This window comes from Caloenas nicobarica, chromosome 2 (assembly GCF_036013445.1).
Source record: "Caloenas nicobarica isolate bCalNic1 chromosome 2, bCalNic1.hap1, whole genome shotgun sequence".
In the NCBI taxonomy this organism is placed as follows: domain Eukaryota; kingdom Metazoa; phylum Chordata; class Aves; order Columbiformes; family Columbidae; genus Caloenas; species Caloenas nicobarica.
This window is the reverse complement of record NC_088246.1, coordinates 140,034,691-140,062,522: the sequence shown is the minus strand read 5'-3', so window position 1 is coordinate 140,062,522 and position 27,832 is coordinate 140,034,691. Positions and strand designations below refer to the sequence as shown.

At 44.0% G+C, this 27,832-nt stretch overlaps 1 protein-coding gene across 3 annotated transcripts; it reads right to left on the bottom strand.

Moving 5' to 3' along the window:
• Window positions 1–4,480: 4,480 nt before the first annotated feature.
• PDP1 (pyruvate dehydrogenase phosphatase catalytic subunit 1) lies at window positions 4,481–12,243 on the bottom strand. Of its 3 annotated transcripts, none has more exons than XM_065630161.1 (2): window positions 12,212–12,243; window positions 4,481–8,449 (listed from the first exon to the last, which is right to left on the bottom strand). In XM_065630161.1, the coding sequence occupies exon 2, from the start codon at window positions 8,403–8,405 to the stop codon at window positions 6,798–6,800; it is 1,608 nt and encodes a 535-aa protein (XP_065486233.1). In that variant the 5' UTR covers window positions 8,406–8,449; window positions 12,212–12,243; the 3' UTR covers window positions 4,481–6,797. The 3 variants fall into 3 exon arrangements, with proteins under 3 accessions (XP_065486233.1, XP_065486232.1, XP_065486234.1); XM_065630160.1 differs by lacking the exon at window positions 12,212–12,243 and adding an exon at window positions 12,119–12,199; XM_065630162.1 differs by lacking the exon at window positions 12,212–12,243 and adding an exon at window positions 8,536–8,620.
• Window positions 12,244–27,832: the final 15,589 nt, after the last annotated feature.

The following is a 27,832-nucleotide window of genomic DNA, read 5'->3' as shown; positions in this document are numbered from 1 at the left end:
TTCCCTCCAATTTACAAATTTTGATTCCTTTTTCAGATAAAGGAGAAGCATATAAAGGCCCAGACCATCTTTTCTACAGTGCTCTTCCTACAACTAAACTTTGTAGTAGAATGACTAGAACATAGATTCTTCCAATCAGTTGTGCTGTGAGCTTTACTTCATAGATTGATATGCACTCAAACCAGAAGGAATGCTGAACACTGTTGCAAGTGCAGGCTTTAGAGGTTACGACAAGGGAACTGTATGTTGCTTATTTACAACTGTTAAACACTGACATGGCCATAACAGGCAAAACCAAGGGAGTCTTTGCGGTATGAGCGACATGGTAGAAGAGAAACATACAGCTCTTGACAGCCATATCCTACTCACTACCCACACAGGTCAACACAAGAATATAAAGAGGACACTGGGCTTTAAAATGTACTTCCATATATCTATAGGAGCAAAGGGCAAAAATGGGGCCTTAGAATAGGGCTATTTGCAGGTACATTAGGAACACCACTGAACTTAAAACTAAATATAGTAACACAGGACTGGCAGATGCAAAAACTGCAGGACCACTATGTCCTTGAAGACATTGAAAAGGATGAATAAGACTTGCCTCCAGACCACATCTAAATGGAGCTGCCTATATGTGACCAACACAACTAAGCCGCTATTAGTCAGTGGAGTTGAATGTAGGTGTGGAGTGGGCTCAATAGCCATTGAGGCTCCACAGCATGCACTGAATCGAGCTCCACCACCAAACAGGAGCTTCGCCACTCAGTGTGCAGGTGCACACGGATGTAGCCAAGTTGAGGTGTCTCAGGGTAAAGCTGGTGAAGTACCTGCCCACAGCAGACAGTGACTATGTACACACAGGAAAACACAGTTTCGCAGGGACATTCTAACTACCTCCAAAGTAGCAGAGCTGTAGTAACATAGGATGCTGTACAGATTAATGCACCTGCTTCTTGGCAGGAGTAATAAATCTCTGCCAAACACTGCTGTGCTATAGCTAGGCCTTCTGTACAGCAGCCAGTTTAAGAGATAACAAATTTACCTTTTCCCTCTCCAGAAGAGGCTGCTATTAGGGAAGCACCATTCACTCCTTTCCCAGCTGCTAAAACTAGGAACATTGACTGATTACTATTAGGTATTCTAATCAACTTGCATATAAATTCATTAAATCCTGTTGAGCCAGGATATAGGTTTGCAACAATTCTGATGAAGATCAAAGTCATAGGGACCTGACTTATTTCATTAACATACAGAGCTTCTGAATGAAACCAGGCTTAATGCAGGGTTGTGTGTCAGCTCATGGGGCGCGTTCATGTTAACATCAACAATTTCCCTGTTTTTCATTAGACGTTTTTCCTGTCTTTCAGCATCATGTGATGCTGACAGACAGACCTAACTGGATTAATTTTGCAATTAAGATGCGAGGCAATATATCAAATGCTACCCTCAAGTACAGATATCCTATGATATTAAAACTGAACAGTTTATTCATTATGCTATCCAGAAATAGTCTGGCATTGCAAAGTTTTATTAAAGATTATTTCCTAGCTAGGAAATCTAATAGAAAGTCTATAAATCAAGGATAATTTTGTTTTCACCACACAATGCTCCTGCCAACTTATGCTCCATTTGTGATCACATTATGAAAGTCAGGTTATCCTTTCCCGCTACATAGCAACTTATTAAAATATATACAGACAGCAAATAAAGCAGGAGGCATAAAAGGTATAATAAGCCAAGAGCACAGCCTTATCTATTGTCTTGCAAACAGGAACCTGGACTTACCACCACATCAGTGGAGTGGGCAATTTATTACTACAGAAACCTGTCAAGTGAGCTTTAAATTCCATTCTTCTACTTCGGAAGCTTATTTCACTGAAACAACACAGCACATACAACTGACATGGGTTGTACTTCAGCATTCACATGTGAGGGATGCCAAATGAAAGTACCAGAATTCAAATTGGTTCATCCATTTAAAGGATGCACTACTTACAAGACTTGTTCTATTTTTTCCCTCCTCCTCCTTACTTCCTATGGTAACAGGAACTCAGGAACTTGTTCCAAGTTTTGTCCTTTAAAAGACAGCACTTAAAAAAATCAGTCATCAATTTTTAATACCCAGCTGGTTGGGACAGGGGCAAAGAAAACCAACGTGTTTCCTGCACCATGCGGGTATTTGATGTCAGAACATTTATATAATGTTTAACTACAGACTCTAATTAGCACCATATTTTAAAAGAGTAAATAAAAGAAAGAACTCCCTAATCAAGATTTGATAAATCAGGTTAACACTAAACAGATATTCTTGCAGTGAGTTTGCTTAGATTGTATTTGACAACACACACCCAACGAAGGAACAATATCTACTTGTTTGCACAACAATTAAATATGCTGTAGCTGTTGAATAAATAATTTAATCCAGAACACATTATCAAGCCCTTTTCCTGCACAAATCCCTCCAGTGCTAAGACATTACTACATCTTGCATTCACTGTTGAATAAAAAAGAAAAACAATGGGGAAGATCCTGAAACTAAAGGCACTTGGCAAAGGAGAGCTTCCATATAAAACCAGGGGAAAAGTACAAAATGGTTGACCTCGCAAGAAGCCATGAATGCATTCAAATCCCCACTTCATTTTAAGTACATTTGTTTTAACACAGCACCAAATACACAACAATGAAGTATCTTGTTAACTTCTGTAAGTAAACTGCTGAAGAGGACAGAAAACAGCATCTCCCAAAACAGTGCTTGAGGCATGCTATCACACTTGAAGCACCTCTCAGCAGGATATAGATGATAATCTCTGGAGAGACACACTTTGGGCTTTATCACTTCGTTAAGTTAGACCTAACTTCATTGTACATACAGTAAGATAAGGACACCAAGCTGCAGTGGGCTATTTGGCAGGCTGGCAGAAAGCTCCTTCTCCTGCCCCCAGGATCTGCTTCATTCCAATCTTCATGAAATTACAGTCAGGGCATTTCAGTCAGATCTTCCAGCTCCACAGATTTTACTTCTATTTATACATTACTGAACAACAACTAGGAGCCGCACAAGTTTCTTGCGTAGGATCAAACGCATCAGCTGAAAGAACTACTCACTTGGCAAGCCAAGATGTCTTGTGCTAGCGCTGTTCTGGGACTGCTGTGCAGCAGCACCCATGACTGTTCAGTCTACGGTCACTGGTGCAAATCAGATGGCACCTATTTATCAGCAGTCACGAACCCAGAAGGACTGTCTGCACTGGGGAGCTTAGGACACTGTGATGGTTGGAACCAGAAACCTGAATTCTCCATTTCTGCCAGGTAATCTCATTACAAATATGCCTCCCCACTGAGGAAGAGCAGAACAGCTTGGCCATTCTGCAGAGCACTTATCAGAACCAGTTACCAGGCAACCTCTCACTCCAGAATTGTTTTAAGTACAGGGTCCAATTATAAACAACATTTCACAATAAGACTATGCTCCTTGCTGCATGAGTCACATTTTAAAAGTCTGCTACATGCAATACTCTGCCCTGCAATGAGGAAATGAGTGGAAAGGAAAAATATTTTAATAAGTGCTATACTTACCAAGTCATGCACACAGAGGGCAAACAGACAATACGGAAGTTATCACAACAGTAGTTGTAAAATACTATCAAAAGCAACTATAATGCACATACCATTTTAAACACATGGGAACAGAGTTAACAGAGCCTTAAGGTGGAAGCACAGACTAAGAGACGATCTGCCACTCCTCTCTTATCTAGCATTGCTGTTAAACAGTTCTGTTAAAACTGTTCTAGATGAATGTGTCAAAGATTTAAAGGTGAAACTGACAGCTTGTGGTGACTGTCAAGATTCAGCCACCCTTCTGTGTTGCACTAGGTATTTGCAGCTGTGAGATCCTTATTCAGAAAAGTAATCACATCATCCCTCTTACAGATAAAGTAGCAGCACTTTCTGCAATGCAACGAGTTTGGTAGATGCTGCTAACAGAATGTGTCCTCTGCCTGTGGCAGAGAAGCTGTTTCAAATTAGTTTACCATCAAGTAATTCTTACCCCATTTTATTCTCCACATAATCTAAAATACTTATTTGTTTGTAAAATGGTGTATTGCCCTGTATAGGGTACAGCCCACAGCTTAATGATCTCAAATTACACTGCTTTATCTGCAGCACTGCCCCCAAAGTTAATCATGAGATGCTGGGAACTGGGACATGCAGAACGATACCAACAGCAAGATCTGAGCTCTGCTGCCGGGGGGCAGCAGCACCAGCATGCCTGACGCAGGGCTCCCAGCCGCACGGTGGCATTTAACACTTCAAGTCCAATTCTCAATCTGTTTCCGTTTATACTTTGCTTTGTCTGGCCATCTGGTCCATTCATAACAGGGACTACACAACAGAACGCATTCTTGAAATTCAAGTAATTCCTAAGCTTCAACCCCAGCAGAACAGCTATCACATTCTATACCAATCCAACACACATGGATTTCTGCATAATTGATTGTTTTATTGGAATCTGTTAGATGTTTGTTCAGATCACCTGTTCAGCAGGCAGTTTTGCTGCTTCTGTTCACTGCATACATACTGAGCAAGTCTCCAAGCAATACATATTGTGTCTGACCCCATACATATGCATCTTTACTACAAAAAGCAGCATTTCCTCCATAAAAGTTATATCCATGGGACCAATGTTCTTTTCTTCTAGCTATGACACATACCCAATCCATATCAATAATCATAGGTTAAATACGTCAATACATGTAATGGAGCTTTAACAGTAAAAAAAAAAAGTAGAAAGTTATATACTGCAACAGCTTAGATACATACTGTATTTGAATGAGAGAACAAAGTCTATTGACCTAGCTAATGACAGTCACCAAAACACAACATACAGAAGCAATGTCAACAGCCAGTACTTGTCTAAGCATTTCAGAGTTCCCCTTTTCCCTTCAAATAAAGAAGGGTTATGCATATCTTGAATGTGAACTTAGATACCATTAACCTCACAGCAACATTGATCCTGATATTTAAGAAACACATATTAAAGCTGCAGGCCACTAAGCACGCATAGCATTTGTGAGTTTGAGTAGCCAATGTTTACTACACCACAGGTTCACTGTTCAAACTAGGTGTTATTGTATGTAACAGTAGCATTAATTAGCAATATCTGTATTTAGTAGAAAATGCCACAGTACTAAATTAACCAAGCTAGGTTTTTAAAGCATTGCTCTAATTTTCTAGGGAGGTATTTTAACTGAAACACCTTGGTAAATTGAAATATGCTGACCTACCATTGTTCTCTACAGCACAGGAATCAAGTTATCTGTGTTCTCTCAGTCATCAAGGACTGGAATTTCAGCCAGCATTCAAGTTTAACTTAAGTGCAGGTTAAAATAAATCTGTAAACAATGGGACATACCTAAAAGAGATGCAATGATGACCAATAAATTAGTCATCAGTCCCTACTTTTTACAGTTACAAGCCCAGCAACTTTAGGCACCCAAGTTATAGCCAATCTTTTAAGTTCCAATTCAACCATTACAAGCCAGAGAGACCAATTTCAGAGATTTCTCTGTGATAGCATTCTGGACTGTAAGAACATGCATACACCAGCTGTCCAGAAATACAGAGCTGCTAATAAAGAAGTTGCTAGAAAATGCCATTAAACATACACATGCATGCCAGTTAGTTTCCCAACTAAAATGCTATTTACAAGCCATACCTCAATTTTTTTGTAATTTGTAGTTTTTAACCTGACCTACAAATATGAGTTCGAGTGCAAGACATCCAATATGTGACTATTTGAAATAGCCAAAGTGAAAATGAGTGCAAATTACAAAGCCCCAAAGAGGTTAGCAATGAGTTCCTCAGCTTTTTGAGGTGAAAATTTATTCACCAGGCAAGTAACACCAGACGGGGTCCATGAAGGACATAACCTTTAGGAAAGCAAACACAATCTTGACCAACAACATTGACTTTGTGAAGTCTGGAAGTTTCTTCATATTGCAAACTGAAGTCCTCCAGAAAGTTACCTGGTATCTTACTGCATGTTATAATGTATTATTGCCCTACAAGTTGTGCAGAAACCCACAGCTGAGAAACTATTAATGCACAATTAGTTTAGAAGCTACCATGCATAAAATATGGTTAAGCTGTAACAGAACCTCAGGTACTGATTATGGCTTAGACCTGCATTGAAAGTCAACACTTAGACAAATACCCTTACGTGAATGACATTGTCTATATGAAAGCAAGACAACTTTGTTATACTGAAGACTTACTCGGTTAAAGTGACCTTCTGCTTAGAAGAAACAGCAGACAGTATATTCACAAATAACCATACCTGTTTTGCAAGAATTAGCCCTGTAAGAATTGAACAATACTCCTTTTCACTCATCTTTTAAGATAATGTGCAGATATGTACAGATGTTTATAAACTGGCTTTGTTTCTTGAACAGCCAGATCTTTGATGGTTAAATGCCTTATCCTCTCCCCCTCATCTAAGTCTGCCAAATTCAAAGCATTGTTCTAGCAGCATTCATGAAATCAATAGTGCAAAGTTATTACAATAACCTCTTTTCCCAAGCTGTGACATCCTCTTCAAGCTTGTATTAGGTCAATAGCACTTCCCATATATTTAGAGCTCTGAGGGAAGGCAGAACAATAGATATGCTGAATCTAGCAGACAATCAATTTGTTTGCTAAGGTGTTTTTTTGAGTTTTATTGTTGGGTGGTTGTTTTTTTATTTGCTGCTCATACTGGCCATTGTTGTAACTTTGGTAACTAGTTCACCATCTTAAATTCACAGTTCCCCATTTTGACATGCACCTATAACATGCGAGTTGAACTGCACCACAATAATTGTAATGTCATCTCTATACATTCGAGCCAGCTCTTCTGGAAGACTAAGCATCTTGGACAGTCGATCATGATCCACAGTGCCAAACTCATTGTTACCCACTGCATGACGTATCAGGTGAGTCGCTGCATTCTGATCTTCAAATACTGAGGAGATTCTTGCTCTTCTTTCTGCTAAGAGACCATGCATCTGTCCCAAAGTTACCTTATAGCCACCAACAGCTATTGGCTGCTGATGGTGAACACCAGTGAGGTACTCCCCTACAATTCTAGCCACATCTTGCCTGTGCATTGTCTCCCACAGCCCATCTGTGGCCAAAATCAGAAACTTATCCTGTGGCCGTAACTTGTGATGTATGACTTCTGGCTCAGCTGTGAGGTATGGAGGAGTGTGATAGTTTGGAGGAATAAACTTTGTATATTCATTGTCATTCAGCTGATCTGGGCCTGATTCTATTACTCTCTTCTGTAGATCAATACTCCATTTAAACTTCACATCACCGAAAGCTCTGAAAGGCATCAGGAGACCCAAGAGACGGTCTTGTTTCACAACATTTTTTTCTTCAGACTTTGGATGCTCCATTCTCACACGTTTCACTTCATGTTCATTTTGTGCATTGTGGTCATAAGACAGATTAACTGCAGACCAAGATCCATCTTCTTCCTGAACCCCAAGCACTGCCCTACTGTCACCTGTGTTTGCAACATGCAAGTCAACACCATCCACATGAGCCACACAGGCTGTGGCACCAGAAAAGGCTACTCGCAGTACTAGGTAGTTGAGAAAAGAATTTGGATCTCCTACTTGAGCTTCCAAAGAAATATCATTATCAAGCCTCTTAAATGCATTAACTAAAGCTTCTTTCACATCAGTAGTCTCTCCGCTGTTGAGATCAATGAGCTCCTGCCAGTAAGTTCTTAGACTATTGAAGTAAAGCTTGGAAGCTTCTTTGCTAAAATAATCATTGGGATGCTTGTGCCACTGCAAAATGGGCAACAGAGCTCTGCCACTTTCCACAGCATTTTCTATTTCAAGTAAAGTCTCATGAGGTAACAAAGAGACAGCAATGTAGTAAAACAGTCTTTCACTGACAGCTTGAGCACAAGCACAACCTGCATGGCCATCAAACACACCCAGAAGCATCCCTCTTGTCTGTAAGCAAGTGGCAGCACTCCTCCGGTCTTCTATTGGAGCATTAGCAGGCAACTGGTTGCTATCAAAGCCAAGGACAGAACTTACATTTTTACCATCAAATTCTGGGACTTTGAAACTGTATTCATTTGCCTTCAGAATGCTGTTGACCTGTGGTGGAGTGAGGTAAAATCTCTGTGGTGTGGAAGTGTAATCCCTCGCGTGAATAAAGTGATTAAAGTTCTCTTTTGGCCTATAAAGGGCTGCAAATTTCTTCTGAGGTGCACATCTGAAGTGACTGTGAGCAAAATGAGATGACAGACAACACAGATGTTTATGGTGGCAATAGCACACAGTACTGCATATTCTGCTAATCTCACAGTTACGAATCAATGGAAACAGACGAGCTGGTGCTGGCATGGCATCAGACAACAATGGTAGCCTGGAGCTCCGGACTGGAATTGCTGAAAGACAAGAGAACAACTATGCTTAGAGGGACAGCTAAGATTTTTTTTTTCCCCCCACTCCAGAACTGTGTCAAGACACTTACAGCCCCTAACAATATGGAGTTCATAGCTTCACAGATCTTGAGAAAGAAAAGGCTTTAAGAGGTTCTTGTTTATTGACACTACATTGGGCTATAACAAAAAAAGCTAAATCATTCTTAAGATACTTCAGCTCTTATACCCAAGTCGGATAGCAGGCAGAAAGTGAAAACATCTTCCAGACAGACAATGCAGCTTCAAACAGAATTTAAGACAACAGTTAGCATGGAGCACTCTACAGTAATGCCACCTTCTACGAGACTGTTATGGATATTTGTTTTCCTGCCGATTTCTCAGCTGACAGAACCAGACATGGCACACAAAGAGGAAAACTGTCTTTCTATAAGGCTGAAGAAGAGATAAGCCATCCAACAGTAAGACTCAAGAGACAACTTTGAGATGATACACAACTGTATGCAAGATGAAGATGGCTTAGACAATAAAAGCAAGCAGTAGGTCACAGGCAGCAGATACTCTTTAGGCAATCACAAGTCAGTAGCTGGTTTTGTTTCTTCTCCCCCCTTTCACATACAAAACTTCAAACTTGTAGGACACCATGGTGTACATATACAAAAAAAGGCATAGCAGGCTATGCAGCAATTTTCAAGCTTATCAGACAAAAATACAAGTAGAATGCAGATACATATCTCCTACCAGCAGCTCATCTACCCCAGTAAGTTTTAAGATTATAAATTGCCTTTAAAAGCTACTCAGCTAAAGGGCTACATGCATTTGATTCCACGACTAGAATAGAGTTCTGCACAATAGTCTAAAGCTAGCTGAGTGTTAAAATAAATTACTAAATTCAGTATCCAAGCAAAGTATTCTACTACTTTTTGCCAGATCTCAAAACTTCCCTTATTTTTCATTCCTTTGAACGAAGATTATTCTAGCATACTCTTCCTTGTCCACATTCACATACCCAACCCCAACATTACTGTGCCTCTTAAACACCTTATTCACTATGCCTCAGTACCAGGAAGTCTTTTACAATGTTATACTTGAGAAAACATTTCCATAGTGGAAAAACTGCGGCCTAGTGCAAAGCATACACAATTAAGGGAAATTCAGTTCTCTTTCCATATTTTATGATCACGTTTCATCATAAAAGCTTCTTCCTAGGAAAGACTACTACAAATTATAGAAAGCTTACTGCAGTAATAAGCATTACTCTGTCAGCACCACTGTATCTCAGATTCAATTATTCTACTGAAAAACTGTGTATTGTTGTGTTGTGCCTGTATTACTAAACTGATTATAATTTCTAACCAAGCAGGCATACCAGTATTTCAGGTGAAACACAGCCCATATAAAACACACAGTAATCCCCAATATTCAATTTAAAGGATCATGCAACACGGGAGGAATAGTGTTCTGTCACCACGCTGTTCTGCAAGCTTTCCATGGATTCTGATCACCCAGATCAGCTGAGATTGTGTCTGGAAACCTGTGAAGCTTCACACTATTCTCTGTGTTGCAAGGGAGGGAAGCAAGTCACATTCTTCCCTCCAAGCTTGCTTGATCTCCTTGAGTAACCAGCAGTGGAGCCTGTTTATTACAAAGTGCTGAAAGCAAAATAGAATTAATGTTCCTACCCTTCCACCGGCTTCCTAGCATCACATCTTCATTCCCCATAAATGAGTGACTGCCAGTCTTTACTTACACTGACCAAAATTCTTGTCCACTGACCCCTCCCAGGTCTCCCACTGGCAGCTATGAAGACTGAACTTGCAAGTTTTCTGTTGTTCAGCTACCAGGAGAAGCTCTGATTGTAGTCCTATGGACCACAGCCAGCTGTACAGAGACACTCAGCAGCAGTGTATTGGCCTCAACTTCCAGATACAGACTAAATTTATGTTAGCCATTTTCTTTCCAGAAAAATGTATTTCTCCAGCCCAGGCTTCACATGCACACGGCATGACGGAAGTAAACTAGCTCCAAATACAGATTTTAAAAATCTATTTACTGCCTTCTAATTACAAAGGAGCTATTTTGGTAACAGTTATGCATATTTCTCCAAGAGACATTTAAAAGCAAAAATTCCGCTTAGAGACCAGGAACCTCGAGGTTCTTCAGATATGCCTAGTCCACAGCAGCACCTCAGGTTAAACACTGGTCTCCTGTTAGACTCCAACTAAATCAATGCTAAGCGTTCATATTCAGTGCTGATCCATATGTGGTGCCACAACAACTGTTCTGACAGTTTTGCTGTTGATCCATGATGAAGCAAAAATACAAATTTACTGCTGTTATAGCAGCTCTGCAGTGCCACCAGAGGATATTTTGCTATTTTTAATCATTAGTTTATCAAATATTACACAAAATCCAAGCAGTTAGTCTCAAAATTACCATGGCCTGTATCATTTACAGTATATCCATGTCAGCTTAAGATACCAGTCTGTTTCACATACCAGATTTAATAAATCCTAGATGATTAAGTAGGAGAGAAATTCCAAGTTTGCCAATCTTTAGTGAAATCATCTTAAGTCTTTCCCATTTATCCTCGCAACATGGATGCCCCAAATATAACCGGACACCTCAACTAGCCCTTAAATAATTACTTTTAAGATCTCAAGATCTTTATGGATGATCAAGAAATGGAAGAGAAGGAAAAGAGATTAAGTGGAAATTTTAAAATCCAATCAAGATTTGTCAAGAGATTAGAATCAAGCCAGTATTAAATACCTCTCCAAGCTCAGAATGGGGTACAAATGTCACTTTTCAGGCTACAAATATAATATGGCAAATAATGAGTCGGATGGTCAATTTATGGGTTTTGTAGTACTACACTGATAACATGGAAAAAATACTACCCCTTGTTTTAATAAATGCTTACTATAACTCCACTATTAAGGCAAAATGATGCTGCACAGACAGGTTCCTCCAAAACACCTGCACCAAAGAGACCAACGGCTTCAGGTAAAGACATCCCAGGTGCCTTTCAGCCACTTGACAGAGCTGAACGGATAAGCCTGTTGGCGAGGACGAAGACGGGGGAGGAGGAACAAGAAACATTCAACACCAGCAGAACCGTTATTCTTCCCTCCGGCCGGGCCTCCGCCTGGCAGCCCCTTCCCCGGGTCCCATCCGACCCCCGAACCCGGCGCTCCAGCGAGTACCGGTGCGAGATACGTACCGATCCGCCTGGGCCCAGGACACACACACATTCTCCTGTCACAACAAGAAGCCGCCAACATCCACAAAGCAGAAGCCCGGGGGGCGGGGGAGAAGCAAGGCAGAGAGTTTGTTAGAAGAGACGGAGCGCTCCGACACGGAGGGGGACGACAGAGAGAAGACGACACGCACACACGCACCCAGCCCGCCCGGCGATGGGAGCGAGCCGGCCCCGCGGCGGCGCGCCCGGGGAGCTCAGCGGCAGCGCCCAACCCGCAGGGCACCGAGCCCCCGCCGGCACGGGCGAGGCGCCGCTCCCGCTCGCCACGGGCAGGGCCCGCCCGCCAGCGCTGGGCGGCGCCGCGGCGGAGACCGCTACTCCCTCAGGCGCCGCGCGGCCCCGACATGGCCGCCCCTCCCCAGCCGCCCGCCTCCGGCACGACCCCCTCCGCGCCGGGCCGCGCGGGCACAGACCTGGCCCCTTCCCGGACGGCTCAGCCCGGCCCTCCCGGGGCGGAACAGGGAACCGGCTCGAGAGACCGAGCGGCCCGAGACGCGCACACCCACCCGCCGCTCCCGGACCCCCAACAGCCGCCGCAACCAGCTCACGCCCGCGGCCGCCGCGCTGCTTATAAAGGCCCCGCGGCGCGCCTCCCATTGGCTGCCGGGGAGGGCAAGGAGGGCACGTGACGCGGAGGCTCGGCGGCGGCTCGGGAGCGCGGCGGGGGCGGGGCGGGGAGGAGGGGCGCGGTGCGCGCGCATGGCGCGGGGCCGGGAAGGCGCGAACGGGGTGGCGCGATCGGCACGCACGCCCGGCGCGGGTGAGGGGACAGCCCGTCAGCCCCGCCGCATCCCCGCGGGAGCTGCCCGGAGCTTCCCCTCCGCGTGGGAGCCACCGGTGGGAGGGCGAGCCCCGCCGCACGCCTGAGGGACGGCGGCCGGGCGAGGCGCGGCGGAGGCGGGCAGCGCTGCGGCGCCCGCGGCCCGGCCATCGGCGCCTCCTCCCGCAGCGCTACGCGGGTGTCACAGGTGGTTACTGGTGATTCGCAGATAAAAACCGGACCGGCACCGGTTTTTCACCCTGGCAGCAAGCTGCCCGCCCCGCTCCTTTGGTCAGGGGTCAGTCACTGAACTCCTGCCTGCCGAGGGGACTGAAAATGTCTAGAAACTTATGTAGGGCCTATTGACTTCTACACTGGATTAATTTTAAACAGTGTGAAATGTGGTGGGTTTTTAATTTTATTTTTCCCCTTGAAATGTTTGTGAAGTGCCTTTAATGGTCACAAAGCATGTTAACTCTGCAAGAGCCCACTGAAGCCTGTACTGCAACATTTGGTTTTTCTGTTTTTCATTTGCTCCCTGGTGCTTTGTCTTTGCTGGAGTTGCTCCAGGCACGGGAGGCTGCCCTGGGCTGCAGACAATCAGGGACCTCTCTGTCCTGTGTTTCTGAGAAAGCCACGTTTGCTGCTGCTGCTGCAGCTTCCAGCACAGAATGGTTTGAGAGCAATGGCTACCAAGAAGGAACAGCCCTTCCCCAGAAGAGCAGCACCTGTCGTTCCTACCAGTGTGGCAGGAGCAGCACTTTCCCCTTCCCTCTCCCCTTCCCTCTCCCCTTCCCTCTCCCCTTCCCTCTCCCCTTCCCTCTCCCCTTCCCTCTCCCCTTCCCTCTCCCCTTCCCTCTCCCCTTCCCTCTCCCCTTCCCTCTCCCCTTCCCTCTCCCCTTCCCTCTCCCCTTCCCTCTCCCCTTCCCTCTCCCCTTCCCTCTCCCCTTCCCTCTCCCCTTCCCTCTCCCCTTCCCTCTCCCCTTCCCTCTCCCCTCTGTTAGATACAATCCTGTCCTTATTCCACGTCTCTAGAGCAACGTTCAATTTTGCATATGCTTTTGAGGTACTTTGAGCCAGCCTTATTTTTCGTGCAAATTTTAGAAAACAGAAAGTATATGAAGTCAACAATGTTTTGATTTCCTTGATCATCTCTTTCTCTGTTTATAGATGCACGTGCTCTCATGCCTTTCTATTTTCAGGGTGGCCAGGATGCCCACTTTGCTCTGTGTTGTTGGCAGCAGATGTTCAGCTAGCCTGTGGAGTGTTGCAATTAGCATTCCTTTAGCAGCTGTAACAAAATATAGATTTTTTTAAAACTATACTTGCATCTTTATCATGTTTACAACCGTATACTGAAGTCAGTAGAGGAAACAAAGGAAAATCTACACTTGGTGTCTAAAAGACCTAAGAGGTCTACTAGGGGTATAAGAAAATGGAAAGTACTGCCTTGTGACCTTCCAGGTAAAAACCAGCTAGAAAGATAAAGTGTTGCCATCCTTAAAAATACAAGTCTTCCACAGTAGCAGTTGAAACCACAAAGTGTTAAAATGTTCATTTATTGGTGTTCTGGGTGACGTTTGTGACATTTATTTGTTTATCCAGAACAGTACACCATCATCATCTTTGAGGCTTTTTTTAGAATAAAATTTTTTAAAACACATTTGACAGACACCATTGTACGTTAAAGACTTCATTAAATGGCATGGAAGATGAATAATTTAAATTCCTTTTTAACGGTAGCACATTGGCAAAGTGTGCTGTAACAACAGCCATTTATATAATTTTCTACTTGCATCGAGAGTGACTGTAAAGCACCCAGGTTTAGAATGTTCTTAAAGACTAACCTAAGACAGCACAATTAAGGCATCTTCTTACCCCCTCAGAAGGTAAAAGCTGCAGGAGAACAGACCTGTGCCTGGATGTGTTTCAGTGATGGTTGTATGAGTAGATACACAGAAATGGATTGGGATGAAGCCACCACTGATCACTTCCTAGTTCTGATTGGAAGTACAGGGTTTGGAGGGTGGATTCATATTTGAGTTCTGAAGAGAATGTCCCTGTCTAGAATTGCCTATTGAGAAAAAAGTCCACAAAATAATTAGCATTTAGCACTTTTGGTCTTTAGAACATCTTGTGACGATTAAATTCAATTCCCATAACATGCTGTGAAATGGAAAGGTTAGTGTTATAGCTCCCTGTTTCTTTATTCATCCCTTTCTCTTCCTGATTTAAGGCTAGGAGGGCAGCTACTTTTAGAGCTGGTATTGGAAGCTTTGGCCCCTGCCTCGCATTATCCTGTTGGTACCACATATCTCTGAACAAAAGTCAGAATTTGAATTTTAAAATACCGAGTAAGAAGAGAATTTGGCCTTAGCAACTGCATATAAATCCCACAAATGAAAGACAAAGTACTAAAACTTGGCTGACATTTTGGTCCTCAAGCTGATGCGAATTTGCTGGTGTGCCAGAAGCTGGATGTTGCAATCTGCCTGGAAAGTTAGGTTTTCCTTTTCTTCACCCTGCTGCTGCCAAGGCCCTTTGGTGCCCTTTGAGCAGCAGTCCATTTTTCGCTGGTTCTAAAGAACAGAAGTAATTTTAATGAACAAAAACTTGTCGTTCCATGTTTAACATTTTACATCAGGGACTGATGGAAAAGCGATTACCATTAACTGCTTCAAGGTGTGGGAAGTCTCTGTTTCCCTGCGGGGAAGGATTATCATCTGAGTGTAACAATAGACACCAGTTCTTGTCTGTGGCGTCTCTTGCCACCAGTGGGTAATTCTGCGCTGCAGAACCAGCAGGCAGCTGTGCCTTATCGCTGCAGCTGCAGTGCTGCCGTAGTTACCCTAGAGCCTTCTACACACATGTCCAGAGAAACTCCATTACAGATCATCAAAATCAATTTTCATGTTAAATTGGGTGTTTGTAATAGCCTTCTAGTTTAAATAAGTTCTTGTGCCTAACGTGTAAATATTTTATTGGTTCAGTTTTACTGAAAGCCAGTTCAGGAACACAGGGTAATACTTCAATTGATTTTATATCCCCTGCCTGCTTAACATTTTTATGATATCTTTGCACACATTGTTTCAGAAATGCCATTTTGCTCCTGTGCCTGCTGAGAAGAACAGTCTCTCATAAAACCCGTCTCAGAATTGTGCACACAGATCAAACACTTCCACCTGGCATGCTGCCATATCAACCTGGAGCAGGAAAAAAAAAAAAAGAGTTGTACAATTTTGAAAGCAGAAAGAAAAACCTAACAAAGGTGAAAATAAGGGAGAAAAACATGCCATGTACTGCATAAACCAGAAGAGGACAAGACTAAACTAACTTCTGTCGTTTCCTGAAAGCATTATAGAAGCAATGACAGCAACGTACGTCTGCTGTTCCACAGAGCAGTAATTTATTTTTAGCAGAAATCAGGAGCGTTACATGGCAAAAATACATGTGTGAGTAGAGCTCAGAGCGGCTGGAATACCTGCAGATGGCCACAGCTCGTGGCTGTCAGTCTGCTTGCAAGGGAGGTTTTGGTCGCACATTCATGTATCCTGCTGCCCTCGCGGGAAGCGTTTGCTGTGGGTGGTGCATCCGTCCTCCTTTAACACACCTGGGTTCCCCAGTGTGCTGAATGTTTCAGAAGTTTTAGAAAGAGCCCTGTGAAGGGTGATTTTTTAAAACTGTGTCTTAAGTATCAGCCTTACAGTAAGCCAGCAAGACTGAGCCATACAACTCGTCTCTCCCCTGCCCTTTCTAAAGGGGAGGCCAGTGGGGAATCACAGAGACAATTGCTTTCAGTGGGTATTTTGCCATCACTGTGGGACCCAGGGACAATTTGATTTATTTTGTTCTCCCCAGGGGCCTTTTGTGCCTTCACTCTCAGTTCCTTTCTGAAACGAAGCTGTGTGTCTGGCTTCATTCAGCAGTTGGGATCCAGTTTCCCAGAATCACAGAGTGACTGAGGTCAGACAGGACCTCTGGAGGTCACACAGCCCAACCCCCTGCTCAAGGCAGGACCAAGTTCAAAGCCAGGTCGGGTTGTTCAAGGCCTTGGCCAGTCCCATTTTGGATGTTTCTGAGGACTGAGGTGCCCCAGCCTGCCTGGGTCTCAGTTCCAGTGCTTCACCACTTCCGTTGTGAACATTTTTTCCTTCTAGTTAGTCCGAATTTTCTTTGCTCATCTTGTATCTATTGCCTCTTGCTCCTTGGGACTTCTTTGCACCATCCTATTATGTTCCTCAAATCTCCTTAGCATTTTTTGCATTTGGTAGGAGTTGTGCACTAGCTTGCACCATTCACCTGAGTTAGTCTTTCAGGGTTTGGTATCCAGTTTGAGGAATACAGCATTCTGACAACTCCGTGAAGGAAATGTTTTTGAAAAATAATTTTTTAGCTACCTTCAAGAGCAATATTTATGACATTATCAATGTCTGTGCTATGAGGAAGCAGTTTCAGGGTATTTGGCTTTGAAGTGTCTGATCCCTTTTCCAGCTGTAGCTCATCTTGTGCATTTTTCAAAATAATTTGTTACAGTCATTTTGAAAAGTAACTACATTTGCAGATATGGTGGCTGCCACAGAAAAGATTCAGTAGACTCCAGGGGAAGCAGTGGAGACCAAAGCTGGCAGGGGAATCTGCCTGCATTTTTCCGGAAAGATAATAGCTTACACTTTGCAACAGACAAAATATTAGTTACCTAACACTGCTGGAACAATGATATCCTGGGTTCATTTTGTCAGATATGATACTTCTGAAATTAAAGATTGTTCAGAGACTGGTAATTGGATACAGCCTTTCATCTTGACTTGAGGTCACTGGAGTCAAGAGATGGAAAAGCAATGGATGGTCTGTAGAAACAGTGGCTGGTTTGAGTTGAGATCTTGCCAGGCAAATGTGAAAGAACAATAATGTCTCCAGCAATGAGGAAGGGCAGCCAGTGCCAAAGACTAGAAGTACTGGTGTTATCTTCTTAGCGTGAGGGTGTACTTTGGGGTGGAAAGTAGTTATAGAGGATAAAAATAGAAATTTTGATTCAGAACCAAGAGCAGACTGTGAATCAGTCTCTTAGATGTCTTGGGGCCTGGTGTTAGGTTGGGTCCCATTTCCACTTGTAACAAGAAAGTTTAGAAAGAATACCAGACAAAAGTGACCTCCTTCTCACTCCTGTTTACTTTCCTGCAGTTTACCCTTGCCTGAATGCTGGAAAAATAAAACTCAACTGTATTCTTTGGGGTTTGAAATTCATGTTTGACTAAAAAATATAAGCATTTGTTATTTTTTTCTGTGGAAGAAAGATGAGTTAGGTTAATGTTTTCCTTGGTTAATAAATAAAGTTATTATCTCAAGTGAACCCACCTACATAAACATTTACTGTTTGCTTTATACTGGATGTTTAGTTTATATTTTTGAACAAAAACCCAAAAATATATTTGTTCTATCCTCTTACTTTCAATCTGGTTTGCCTGCCCATCCCTAGAGAGTGTGCTTCTCAAAACAAGGAAAATACTTCCCTGGTGGCTTGGAAAGGAGCTAGCTGAGAAAGTAGTCTAACCAATATATAGCTAATATAATCATTTTAAAAGATCTGAAGTCTTAGGGCTAGGTACAATAAATTATTCTGTTCTTCCAGGCAGGTGCCCTAAGCAGAAGGTTACTGAGTGCCAGGGGTGGTGGGTTCCTGCGGAGTCGGGGGGCAGCCCCCACTGCGGGACAGGGGATTGTCCTGCCCTCAGCTGACCTACAGCCCGACGGTGGCAGCGCTCGCCTGGAGCAACAGGCGGTGGGGACTGAAGGAGAAAATTATACCAGTGTTTTCCAGTTACAGGGACTAAGCTTCAGCCACTAGGTTATTACACGGTAATACAGGATCAAGCAGAAGGAGGGACACTATGTATTCCAACCATTTGTTCATGGTGCTCAGGAATTGGAGGTAGACACCCCGCTCTGAGCGATCCTGTCAATCTCAGCAGAACAAAACCGTGCTCCTGTGCCAGGCTTTTAATCAAAAGAGAAGGCCTGACTGTGACCATTTCCAGCAGGCCTGCTTTAGGGGTGTCCTTCTAGTCCTGGGGAGATTTTTAGAAGGTCATTTAGGGATCCCCACTCTAGTTTTATCCTGGATTGGCAGCTGGGTGCCTTCCTTGGCTCTGGATTCCAGCACAGAGCTGGATTTAGCTTGCAAGTCCGAATAACCTGCATATTGAGTTGCACGGATCAATGCTGTCCCAGTGGCACAGGCCAGGGAGGTGGCGCAAGGTCACAGGTTTCCCCACAGATGGGCTGTGTCTCTGAGGAGCCTCCAGAATGACCTGGGGGCACCAGGAAGATATGCAGCAAGCGTAAGGTGCCTGGTACTCTGCTTGTTGTCAGGAGCTCACAGTGTATGCTTCCTGGGAATGACTTTGGGCTTGCAAGTTAGCAGTCCAGGCACCTTTCCCTGCGATCATTTACTCAATGTGTTTCCAATGTCCTGGAACACAATCCAGACTGCAAGCTAAGTGTTTCAGAGTAGCGTTTTGAGAGGTAGGATTATTTCTTCTACCAGCATTGATACTAAATGCTGGGGCTAAACACAGACCACATCGGGCTGTTGCTTTAAAACTTCTTTGAACTTCGAATGCATCTCTGCAGCCCGCAGCATTGTATAACTGCAGAGGTTTGTCCAATTTAGCTGGATGTTATATAATCAGTCTTTTATTTTCCTTTTGCTTGTGATCATGTTATGTAGGCTGCCTTCTTAAATTTCAGCAACCTAAGGCAGCCTGAGTCATGTGTATGAGGCTATTTTGCACCGTTGTGTAAGGTGGTGAGTTGCAAAGGTCATGGGAATGAGTTATTTAAAAACTGAAACATGCTGGGCCTTATCCAGCTTAGAATAGATGAGCTCAGAAAGGCATTTACGTTTTAAATTACAGCTTTGGTTATCAAGGACTTGGTGACTTCCAAGTCAGTATTTCTGTTTCCTTAGTGAACTGCAGTAGCACACAATATTCCATTTTCTTTTATACATGTTGCTGATATAATCATGCATTCACACATGAGACAATTAATAAAATATTTACTCTCCAGCCTCAGAAGACAAATGCATTCACAAATACTGCCATCATAGGCACAGTCTTCATGCTCATTAATTTTTGGTGCTCACAGTAATTAATCTCCCTTACTGTTTTTATCTCAATGGAAAACATTAGATTCGTGGTCAAAGTGTGTGCTTGAGAGCTTTGTTCCACCCAGCGGACAACCGGGTTGCGATGTGTCACTACACACTTGTGTCACCACACTCTTGTGTCACCTGGCTCAGTCATACCGATGCCATTCAGGTGACAGGCACAAGGACAGGTAACTGTGGATGTCCCTGGGGCAGGTCCGTATGTTTCTATACGCTGTTACCTGTCTGGTTGAAGCCACCCAGTTGTACCTTCACTTATAGGAAGACCTTTCTTGCTTCTTGTTGCTCATGTCCTCTCCCAAGCCCTCCAAGTCACCGCCCACGCAAGGGTCTGTCCAGCCATACTTCAAAGTCGAAGTGCTCTGAACTACCCCAAAAGCGCAGTTAAGCCTGGATCATTTCCCAGAGCAGCTCGGGGCAGGGCTCAGCAGGCAGAGCTGGGCAGGCAGCTCTGCCAGAAGGGAAGGGCATTGCAGTGGGGCAGGGGGAGCAGGAGGGAGGGAACACAGAGCCGCACCCCAGGGTGATTTTTGTTCTCTCCATCAGCCTGTGCAGCTATCTTAACATCATTTTGGCCACTTGCAAAATCCCACATGTACAATTGTGATTTCCTTCCCATTTCCATGCAGCAAAATGTAATCAGCCTGTGATCACATCAACTCTTGTTGAAAATAGTAAGAGGAAGTTATGGGATGAGAAAAAAATACATAAAATTTGTTCAGCATGAGGAAGTAGTTACGTGACTCTGATTACTGGAAACCAAAACAGTACAATCCACCTCCCAAAATATTTCACCAGTATCACAAAATTAAGTAATACCATGTCCCATACAGGCTGGTAATAGAGTGTACTGGCAAGTGACACAGACGGAAAGTGATTAAACCACGAGTTGTGTTGTCACATATGTGCACATAAAAGAGAAAAAAAAACCACCACAAAAAATGAAGGGTAGAAATGCAAAAGGCACAATAAAATTATTTCAGGGACATGGCACTGAAAGAAAAGAGAACACTGGGGCAAAGTGCTTCCTGGAAAAGGCTTGAATGTGAGCACAGGTGGGCTCTTGCTGTTTGCCTGCTTTTTGCTGTGTTCAGAAAAACAAGAACTTTGTCTGTGTTTTTTTAAATAAAGGAATTTTATAAAGAATAATACTTGAGTCTATTGCAGTAAAACCAGTATCAGCATCACGAGTCAAGATAATTGGTAGGATCAACAGGAACAGCTATAAAAGGAGAGCTGGAATAAGGGAGAGCAGGGACTATGAAGCTGTAAGCATATAAAGATATTAACAAAAAAAGAATCCCAGTGATTTTCCTAGATTCAAGCCTTTCTGTTTTGTGTTTGCCTGTATCAGTGGGTAAAATATATAAGATTCAAAGGTCTTTGTGTTTCTTGCATGTTAATAATGAGGGGATGCCTTACCCAGAGTCAAAATCAATGCCTTAGGTTAATCTGGAAACCACTGCTTGAATCTGCCATCACCTGGAAGCTGGCAAAAAGCTCGCTTCCCTCTGGAGGAGAGCTATAAAACTAAGCAAAAGAAATCCGCAAAGAGAAGGTCTGCTCGCTTCTCTAACACTGCTCTTATCCTCTTGAACTATCTCAGGTCGAGCCGCTGGAAGACGGCATGTTCTGCAGGCAGATGGCTCCTGGCGGGCAGGCAGTACAGCTGCGAATACGAGACTCCCTGCCAAACATGAGTCTGTAATTTCTACTACTCTTCAACTGTCAGCTTTTTGAGGATACCATTTAGTCATTTCCTGGGAAGACAAAGGGTGCCCGTCGGAGCTAATGCTACTTCACTTGCATGCGCGTTGCCGTGTGGGCGGTGGCTGTAATGCGCACTTGGAAAATGCACAGGGCTGATTCAAAATGCCAGCAATGGCGTTGGTGCAGGCATGTGCTGCTAGGCAGTTTGCAGGGTCCCTGAAACCTTTGTGAAACAAGGAGGAATCTTCTTCTGACTTACTTTTCTCAGCTGTCTAAATAAGAGAGAAAATGTGCCTCAGGAGAAATGAGAAGTCTGTTGGTTTTCATTAACTTTTAATTTGAAGCCTGCATAACTGAATGAAACCACTGTAGTAATCTGGAAAGGGTATCTGAAAGGCCTGTTGAATCAGAGGTAATTCCTCCCCCCTCTCTAAACAGTGCATATAAACAAGGTGCTTTGTTCAAGACGCACAGTATCCTCACCAGGGCTGGCAAAAAGTCTGTTCAGACTCGAGCAGCTGGAGCAGCTCTACAAAGTCATCTCAGGCTGCTGCAACATTCCCAGGGCTGTAGTAAAGGTCAGCGTGGTGTGTCCTTCAGCTGCGTGGAGTTTTGATTAGCAAATCTGCATCGTCGACAACTCTGAACTGCTTCCAGACAGCGATATATTAGGGCTCCCATGTGCGCAAGGAGTGCTCTCCCCGTGCCCAGCTTGTGCTCAGAGGCGTGGGACTTGCTGCACAGCAAGCATTTGGCCTCTAACGCTTACTGCAGCAAGGCTCACGCCCAAATATTCCAGCCATGTCAGGGAAGAAATGTTTAAAAATGTTGTTTTGCTGCCAAGTCTTCCTCAAAGTTTAAAAAAAAAAAAAGAGGAGGGTCATTTCAAATACTTAAGGATGACCTATGAGAATGGACAAACCTGTGGGTCTCGAGTGCCTCCCTGCATGCCTGGAACCAGTAATGCCAACCCTCTTGTGAGCAGGAATTTTGTATATAAAGCAAGGAAAACCTAATTAAAGGAGAGGGGACTATAGTGTGAGTGATTCTTTCCCCACGCTTTACTGTTTTCCAGGGTCATTCCTCAAGGCCGTGTTTACAGTGCGCACAGTGCCAGAACCTCATATTTTCAGGATCTTAGCATATCTGCAAGAGCTGTAATTCTGCCAGGTGCCTTGCCAACTCCAACTCGTATTTTGTGATCGTGTCCAGGCCTGTTTGGCCTTGCTACCAAACCCAAGTCATCAGGTGTAGTGTGGCGTTGGGAAGCCACATGTCCGTGATCTCATTTCGGCTTTGCCGTTACACCATAGAAGCGGATCAGTGATGAGTCCTGCCAGAAATCTGCCCATCCCTGTGAACTAGAAATTCCTTCTTTCTTGTGTCCAAGCCCCCCTAACCAATCTTGTGTGGCTAAGGTTTAGGTTAAGGGTTTGTCAAGTACAGCTGTGGTGCAGTTGCTTCCGTATGGTGCATTGGTACAGTGGATGTTGAAATAAATACAAGATCTGGAGCATTCTTCCACTTCTTTTGTTCACCAACGAATAGCAAGTGAAAGCTTGTTTACCAGCTGCCTGAAACCAGGCAGCTACATCAAGTATATAGGGTTTGGTTTTGGTGTTTGAAAATTGCTATTTTTCTTCCTTTATCATCTGTCAGCTACAGCCACTTTCTGCACCAGAAAAAAAGAGGAAAAAGCGCTGTTTGAAGCAGAGCTGAATGACAGGCCTGCACCACGTGCCAAGGAGCAGCCGGCGAGTGAAGCACCTCCCTGGCAGCCAGAACATCAGCGGAGCTGGACGCGGAGATGAAATGTCACTATATTGATCCATTACTTCTGTTTTGTTTTCTGTTAATACCACACTAGTGCCTTATTCAAGCTCACGTAAGGAGAACCCTGGGGACTGTGACAACACAGCAAGCTGAGGCTGCTGACGCCAACAAAGGTGGAAGGGAAATACAGCATTTAAGTGAGAGAAGAATTTGTCCCAGTTTCACCTTTTGATTTTTGTGCAATCAAGGAAAACTGAAAAACTGTTGCTGACGGTGCCAGCTTTTGACACTAACTGCACAGTTACGAGACATTGTATTAGAATTTATGTTATTACTTAATTTCAGATTTCGCCTCTTTTTTTTCCTTTGCCTGTCATCTTGAAATGTATCTCCCTTAATGCCTGGCCACTCTGGAAAGATGGGTCCCTGTAGTCAACAAGTATAGGGAATATAGAGATAATGTAAAATGATTTCTGCAAATATGGAATTCTCAGAAAGTTTAATTTTTGTAAAAGTTCATGTCTTTGAAATGTTTGTAAGCCAATGATGTAGATAATTTATTCTGACTTTCTGAGCACACTATTTTTCTATACCCTCAGTTAAATACTGTGAATGAAGGTTGCCATAGTTACAGCTGAGTTCAGAAATGAGCTCTATTGTGTTGTAATTCTAGTTTCTTATCTCACTCCTCTTGATGTGAAAGACACGTTTCCATCTCTGTAATTAACCATGATGTGAAAGATCTTGGTCATTCATTTAAAAATGCTTGAGCAAATGTGGGAGGGGGGACATTTTTCATTCTCTCGTTTTCACCAAAACGAGTGAGCAACATGGTACTTTCTGCACCCAGTCTGCATACCTTCTGTGCAGAACTTAGCTTAGTCCTTGAAAGTTAATTTGGCATTTTAATTTACTGCAAAAATATACACCATAAAGTAAACAGATAAGCCTATGACTTCCTTTTATAAGGAATGTATTACATGTAAATACCTGCATTACACTGGCATTTATTTTGACAAAAAAAAGATCCCAGTGTGACTGGAGTCAGAGGGTCTTAATATTGACTTCAGTGTGATTTGGATCAGGTCTTAAGATGGTGGCTGTTAAGCAGGAATCACCAGGGACTTAATATAATATCTACTGAAAAGCGAATGCCTTCTTTAGATGTCTTTAGATGCCTTACTGTCGGAACAACTTGTCTCCATGAGCTGTTTGCTAACACGTCAAAAATGACGCACAAATAGGTGCTAATGATTTGGGAGCTTTTTCAGGCTCCTGGGTCATCACAAAGGAGACCGGGAGCCAGGTCATCCTGCCCTGCGTGAGAGGGCTCCGCACACCTGGGTCTGCCCCGTGCTCACCGGTGCGAGCAACGCCTGCTCCAGCCTTCCTGCCTTCCTCCTGTTCCGCCTGTGAACATTTCCCTGTTTTGGTTTTTTGTTGTTGTTTTTGTTTGTTTGTTTGTTTGTTTTCCCCAGACAGGAACAAGGCATGCGTGTCCCTTACAGAAGAGATCCACCGGCCATTTGGGACAAACCGCCACAAACTGACACGAGCAGGGCTTTGTTTTGAACGCGACATTCAATGCGACACTGGTAGAATACGAAGGAAAACCAGCATTTACCAGGCTTTAATGTTAAAATCCACCTCTCAGAGATTATATGCATGTCACATCTACACAGTAGACATAATGAAATATGCGTTTCACCCATAGTGAAATAAACCTTCAGTTTACTTGCAGCCCGTGAACTGCGATGGCACATGCTTGGCTGAGCACTGCTGCTGATGGATCGCAGTGCAAGATGCCTTATGCTGGCGGCTGAGCTGCTTGGTGACTCACTGGAGTAGAATGTGTGGTAGAAAAGCTCATTTTCCCAGTTACTCAGAGGTAAAATATTTTTGGACCCAAGCCTGGTTTGTGCTAGGAATACTAAGGATGTTTCTGTTTTTCTGATAAAGTTCAGTTAAGAGGCAGAGGGAGATCATTGCTGCAGTGAGCACTGAATTCTCTCAGCCTACAGCTGAGTTTTCCAAATCAGTTTGCATGGCTCTGTCTGAAATATGCCTTGAAAGTTGGGTCAGCTTCTGTATCAAACACAATAGGACTGCATTTACCCTTTCATCTTTGCTTTGTATTTAATCCACCACTGCAAACTAACATTGAGCCCTCACCTGAGACATGGGGCGTATGAAATCTGTAATTTTCCATGCCTTGATGGAGTAATTGGAAGATGAATAGCCATATGATTTAAAAAAAAATTAAAGGAATAAATGCGTGTTTATCTCAGTTAAAGCTATCGAAGTTCTTCAAAATAATGAGTGGAATTAAAATCATGTGTTTAATTAAAACCAAAGCAATGGAAGGAGTGCCCAGATTTTCCTGTAGTGAAGATGTGAGGCGGCCAAGAGTGAGACAGCGCTGGAGCTGGGGGGTCAGTCGGGAAAGTGAGGCACGTTCTGGGGTTGGGTGTCTGTGCACGGGGCTGACCAGCTCTCATGACACCTGGATGTGAGCAGCTGAACACAGAACTCGCTCTCCAGCAAAAAACACAGCAAAAGCAGAGAAACAATGAGAAAGAGGTGAAGGACTGGTCAGCCGTGTGTCTCCGAGTTCAGGAAACCCATGTCCATCAGGGTAGGAAGAGGATGGGCCGCTCCCCAATCAAAGCATTTGTCTGTCCGTATATCATAGAACAGTTTGGGTTGGAAGGGACCTCCAAAGGTCATCTATTTATTTTTTGAATATTCGTTTATTGAATCCCAGACTATTCTGAACATTTTATTTTTCGTGCCTATTCTGTTTTTGAGTGACCAGCTGGTTACAGAGGGCAACAGGGCTGTCTGAGCTGCGTATGGCTCTGATGGACCAAAAACCAGCACCACGCTGAACACGGCCAGGATTTCTGCCTGTTTCTGCTGAATGCACAATGCTACAACCTTGTTGGCAGAAACAGCAATGGAAGCACTTTAGAGGGAGGTTTTAAGTGTTTGCCTTGTCCCTTTAGGGGCTGGGAAGCACGTCTGTCAGAGGCAGGTACCTGCAGTTCTGCAAAGTGCCCCTGAATGTCACCTTTAGTGTGAGCCCTGGAGATGGGGTTTCTCTGAGCTGCGGGTGCTCGGTGCTGCTGTGGCACCTGAACAGCTCAGTCTTGGTGGGGAAATGGGGTCTGAGGGCTTGTCACCTTGTATGGAAAGACCCTGGACTCTGCAGAGGAGCCTTTGCTCCCTCGGGCAGTGTTAAAAGAGCTGCCCAATTTGACATCCACTCTTACCCTGAGTGGTGGAAGAAGGTTTACCCAGAAGAAGAGACCATTATAACTGCAGCAGAAGCAGCACGCCTCTTATTCTGCCCTGCATCTGGATCTCATACAGGTAATTTCACCCTGGCGTACACCTGGTTTTATGACACCTTGGAAATCATCAGCTAATAGCTCTTATAAACATCAAATACAGGAGAGAGAAGCACCTGGATAAAAAGACTAATTTTGTGCCCTTAATACAATGAAGCCAACACTGAGGGAAATACATTTTCCCATAAGAAATCTGCATGAAAACCTGCAGTTCCTGCAGCAAGTGAGAGAAAGGGATGGAGAGTTACAAACCCGGAGTATTCTCCTTTCCCAGAGGTGGAAGAAAGGGTGATGGGTTTGTCCCTCACAGACCACAAAGCAGATGTCCAATTTCAAAATGAAATTTCAGTAAATTTGTAGATGTGTATGAAACCTGAATGGAAATCTTGGGGTTTAGGTTGGTGTTTAAGGTTTGCTGTTCCTGTAAACTTTTTTGTTTTGTTTTGTTTTTTCAGGAATTTCTTTTTGCATTATCCAGGCCCTCTCAAATGCATCCAGGCTCCTCGTTCCCTTGGTGTTGACACGGGAACCCTAAGCCTTGATCCTGCTAGGTGTTTCCAAGCTGCCTACCCCTGGAAAATATAAAGTCTGAAAGAATAGGAGCCTCTGGAGCAGCAGATGCGGGAGTTCAGGGCACATGTGCCACTCAAGAAATCAGCAAGGAATGAAGAAGTTCCTGAAAAAAAAATCCATTTATTTTTTCTCAGAAGTTCATTAGAAACTGCTCTTCTGGTTCAAAGCCTGCTGATTTTGGTGAACCAGCATTTTCTGATGAAAACCTAACGTTCTGATGGAAAAACTCCCTCCAGCTGTGGGACATCCATTACAGCCTGGCAGAGCTGCAATGACCCGCAGCAGCCAGGCCAGCGAGCCTGGGGCTCCTGTGCCTGGGGAACGCGGCCCCGCTCAGTTGTCAGCTGGCCAGGGTCCACCAGCTGCCTGCAAACCAGTCCAGGACTGGAGAGGAGTGAGGTGGCGGGCAGCAGGTCCTGCTTCACGTGTCCCACAGCCACCGCTGGAAGGGCCTGGCCCTCCCCTTCTTTGCCTCTTGATGCAACGGGGCTACTGGGGCTCGTGTATCTCCAGAGCAGTTTCATATTGTTTATTGGCAATGAGAAAAGCCCCTTTTTACTTCTGTCAGCAGAGGCGCCGTGGCTGTACACGAGCAGGATGCTCTGCCTCCTGCGTTATCAGCAAAATTGCCAGCTCAGCGCTAGCTCCTGGACCCTGTTGTGGCTGATGCTCGGCAATGATGTATGGAGCAGAGCAGCAAAACAAGTTGCCTGTTTACATTTTGCTGTGCCAGGGGTACGAAAAATGGGTTTTTAACCAGTGAATTGATCGAGTGTGTAAACATAGAATGTAT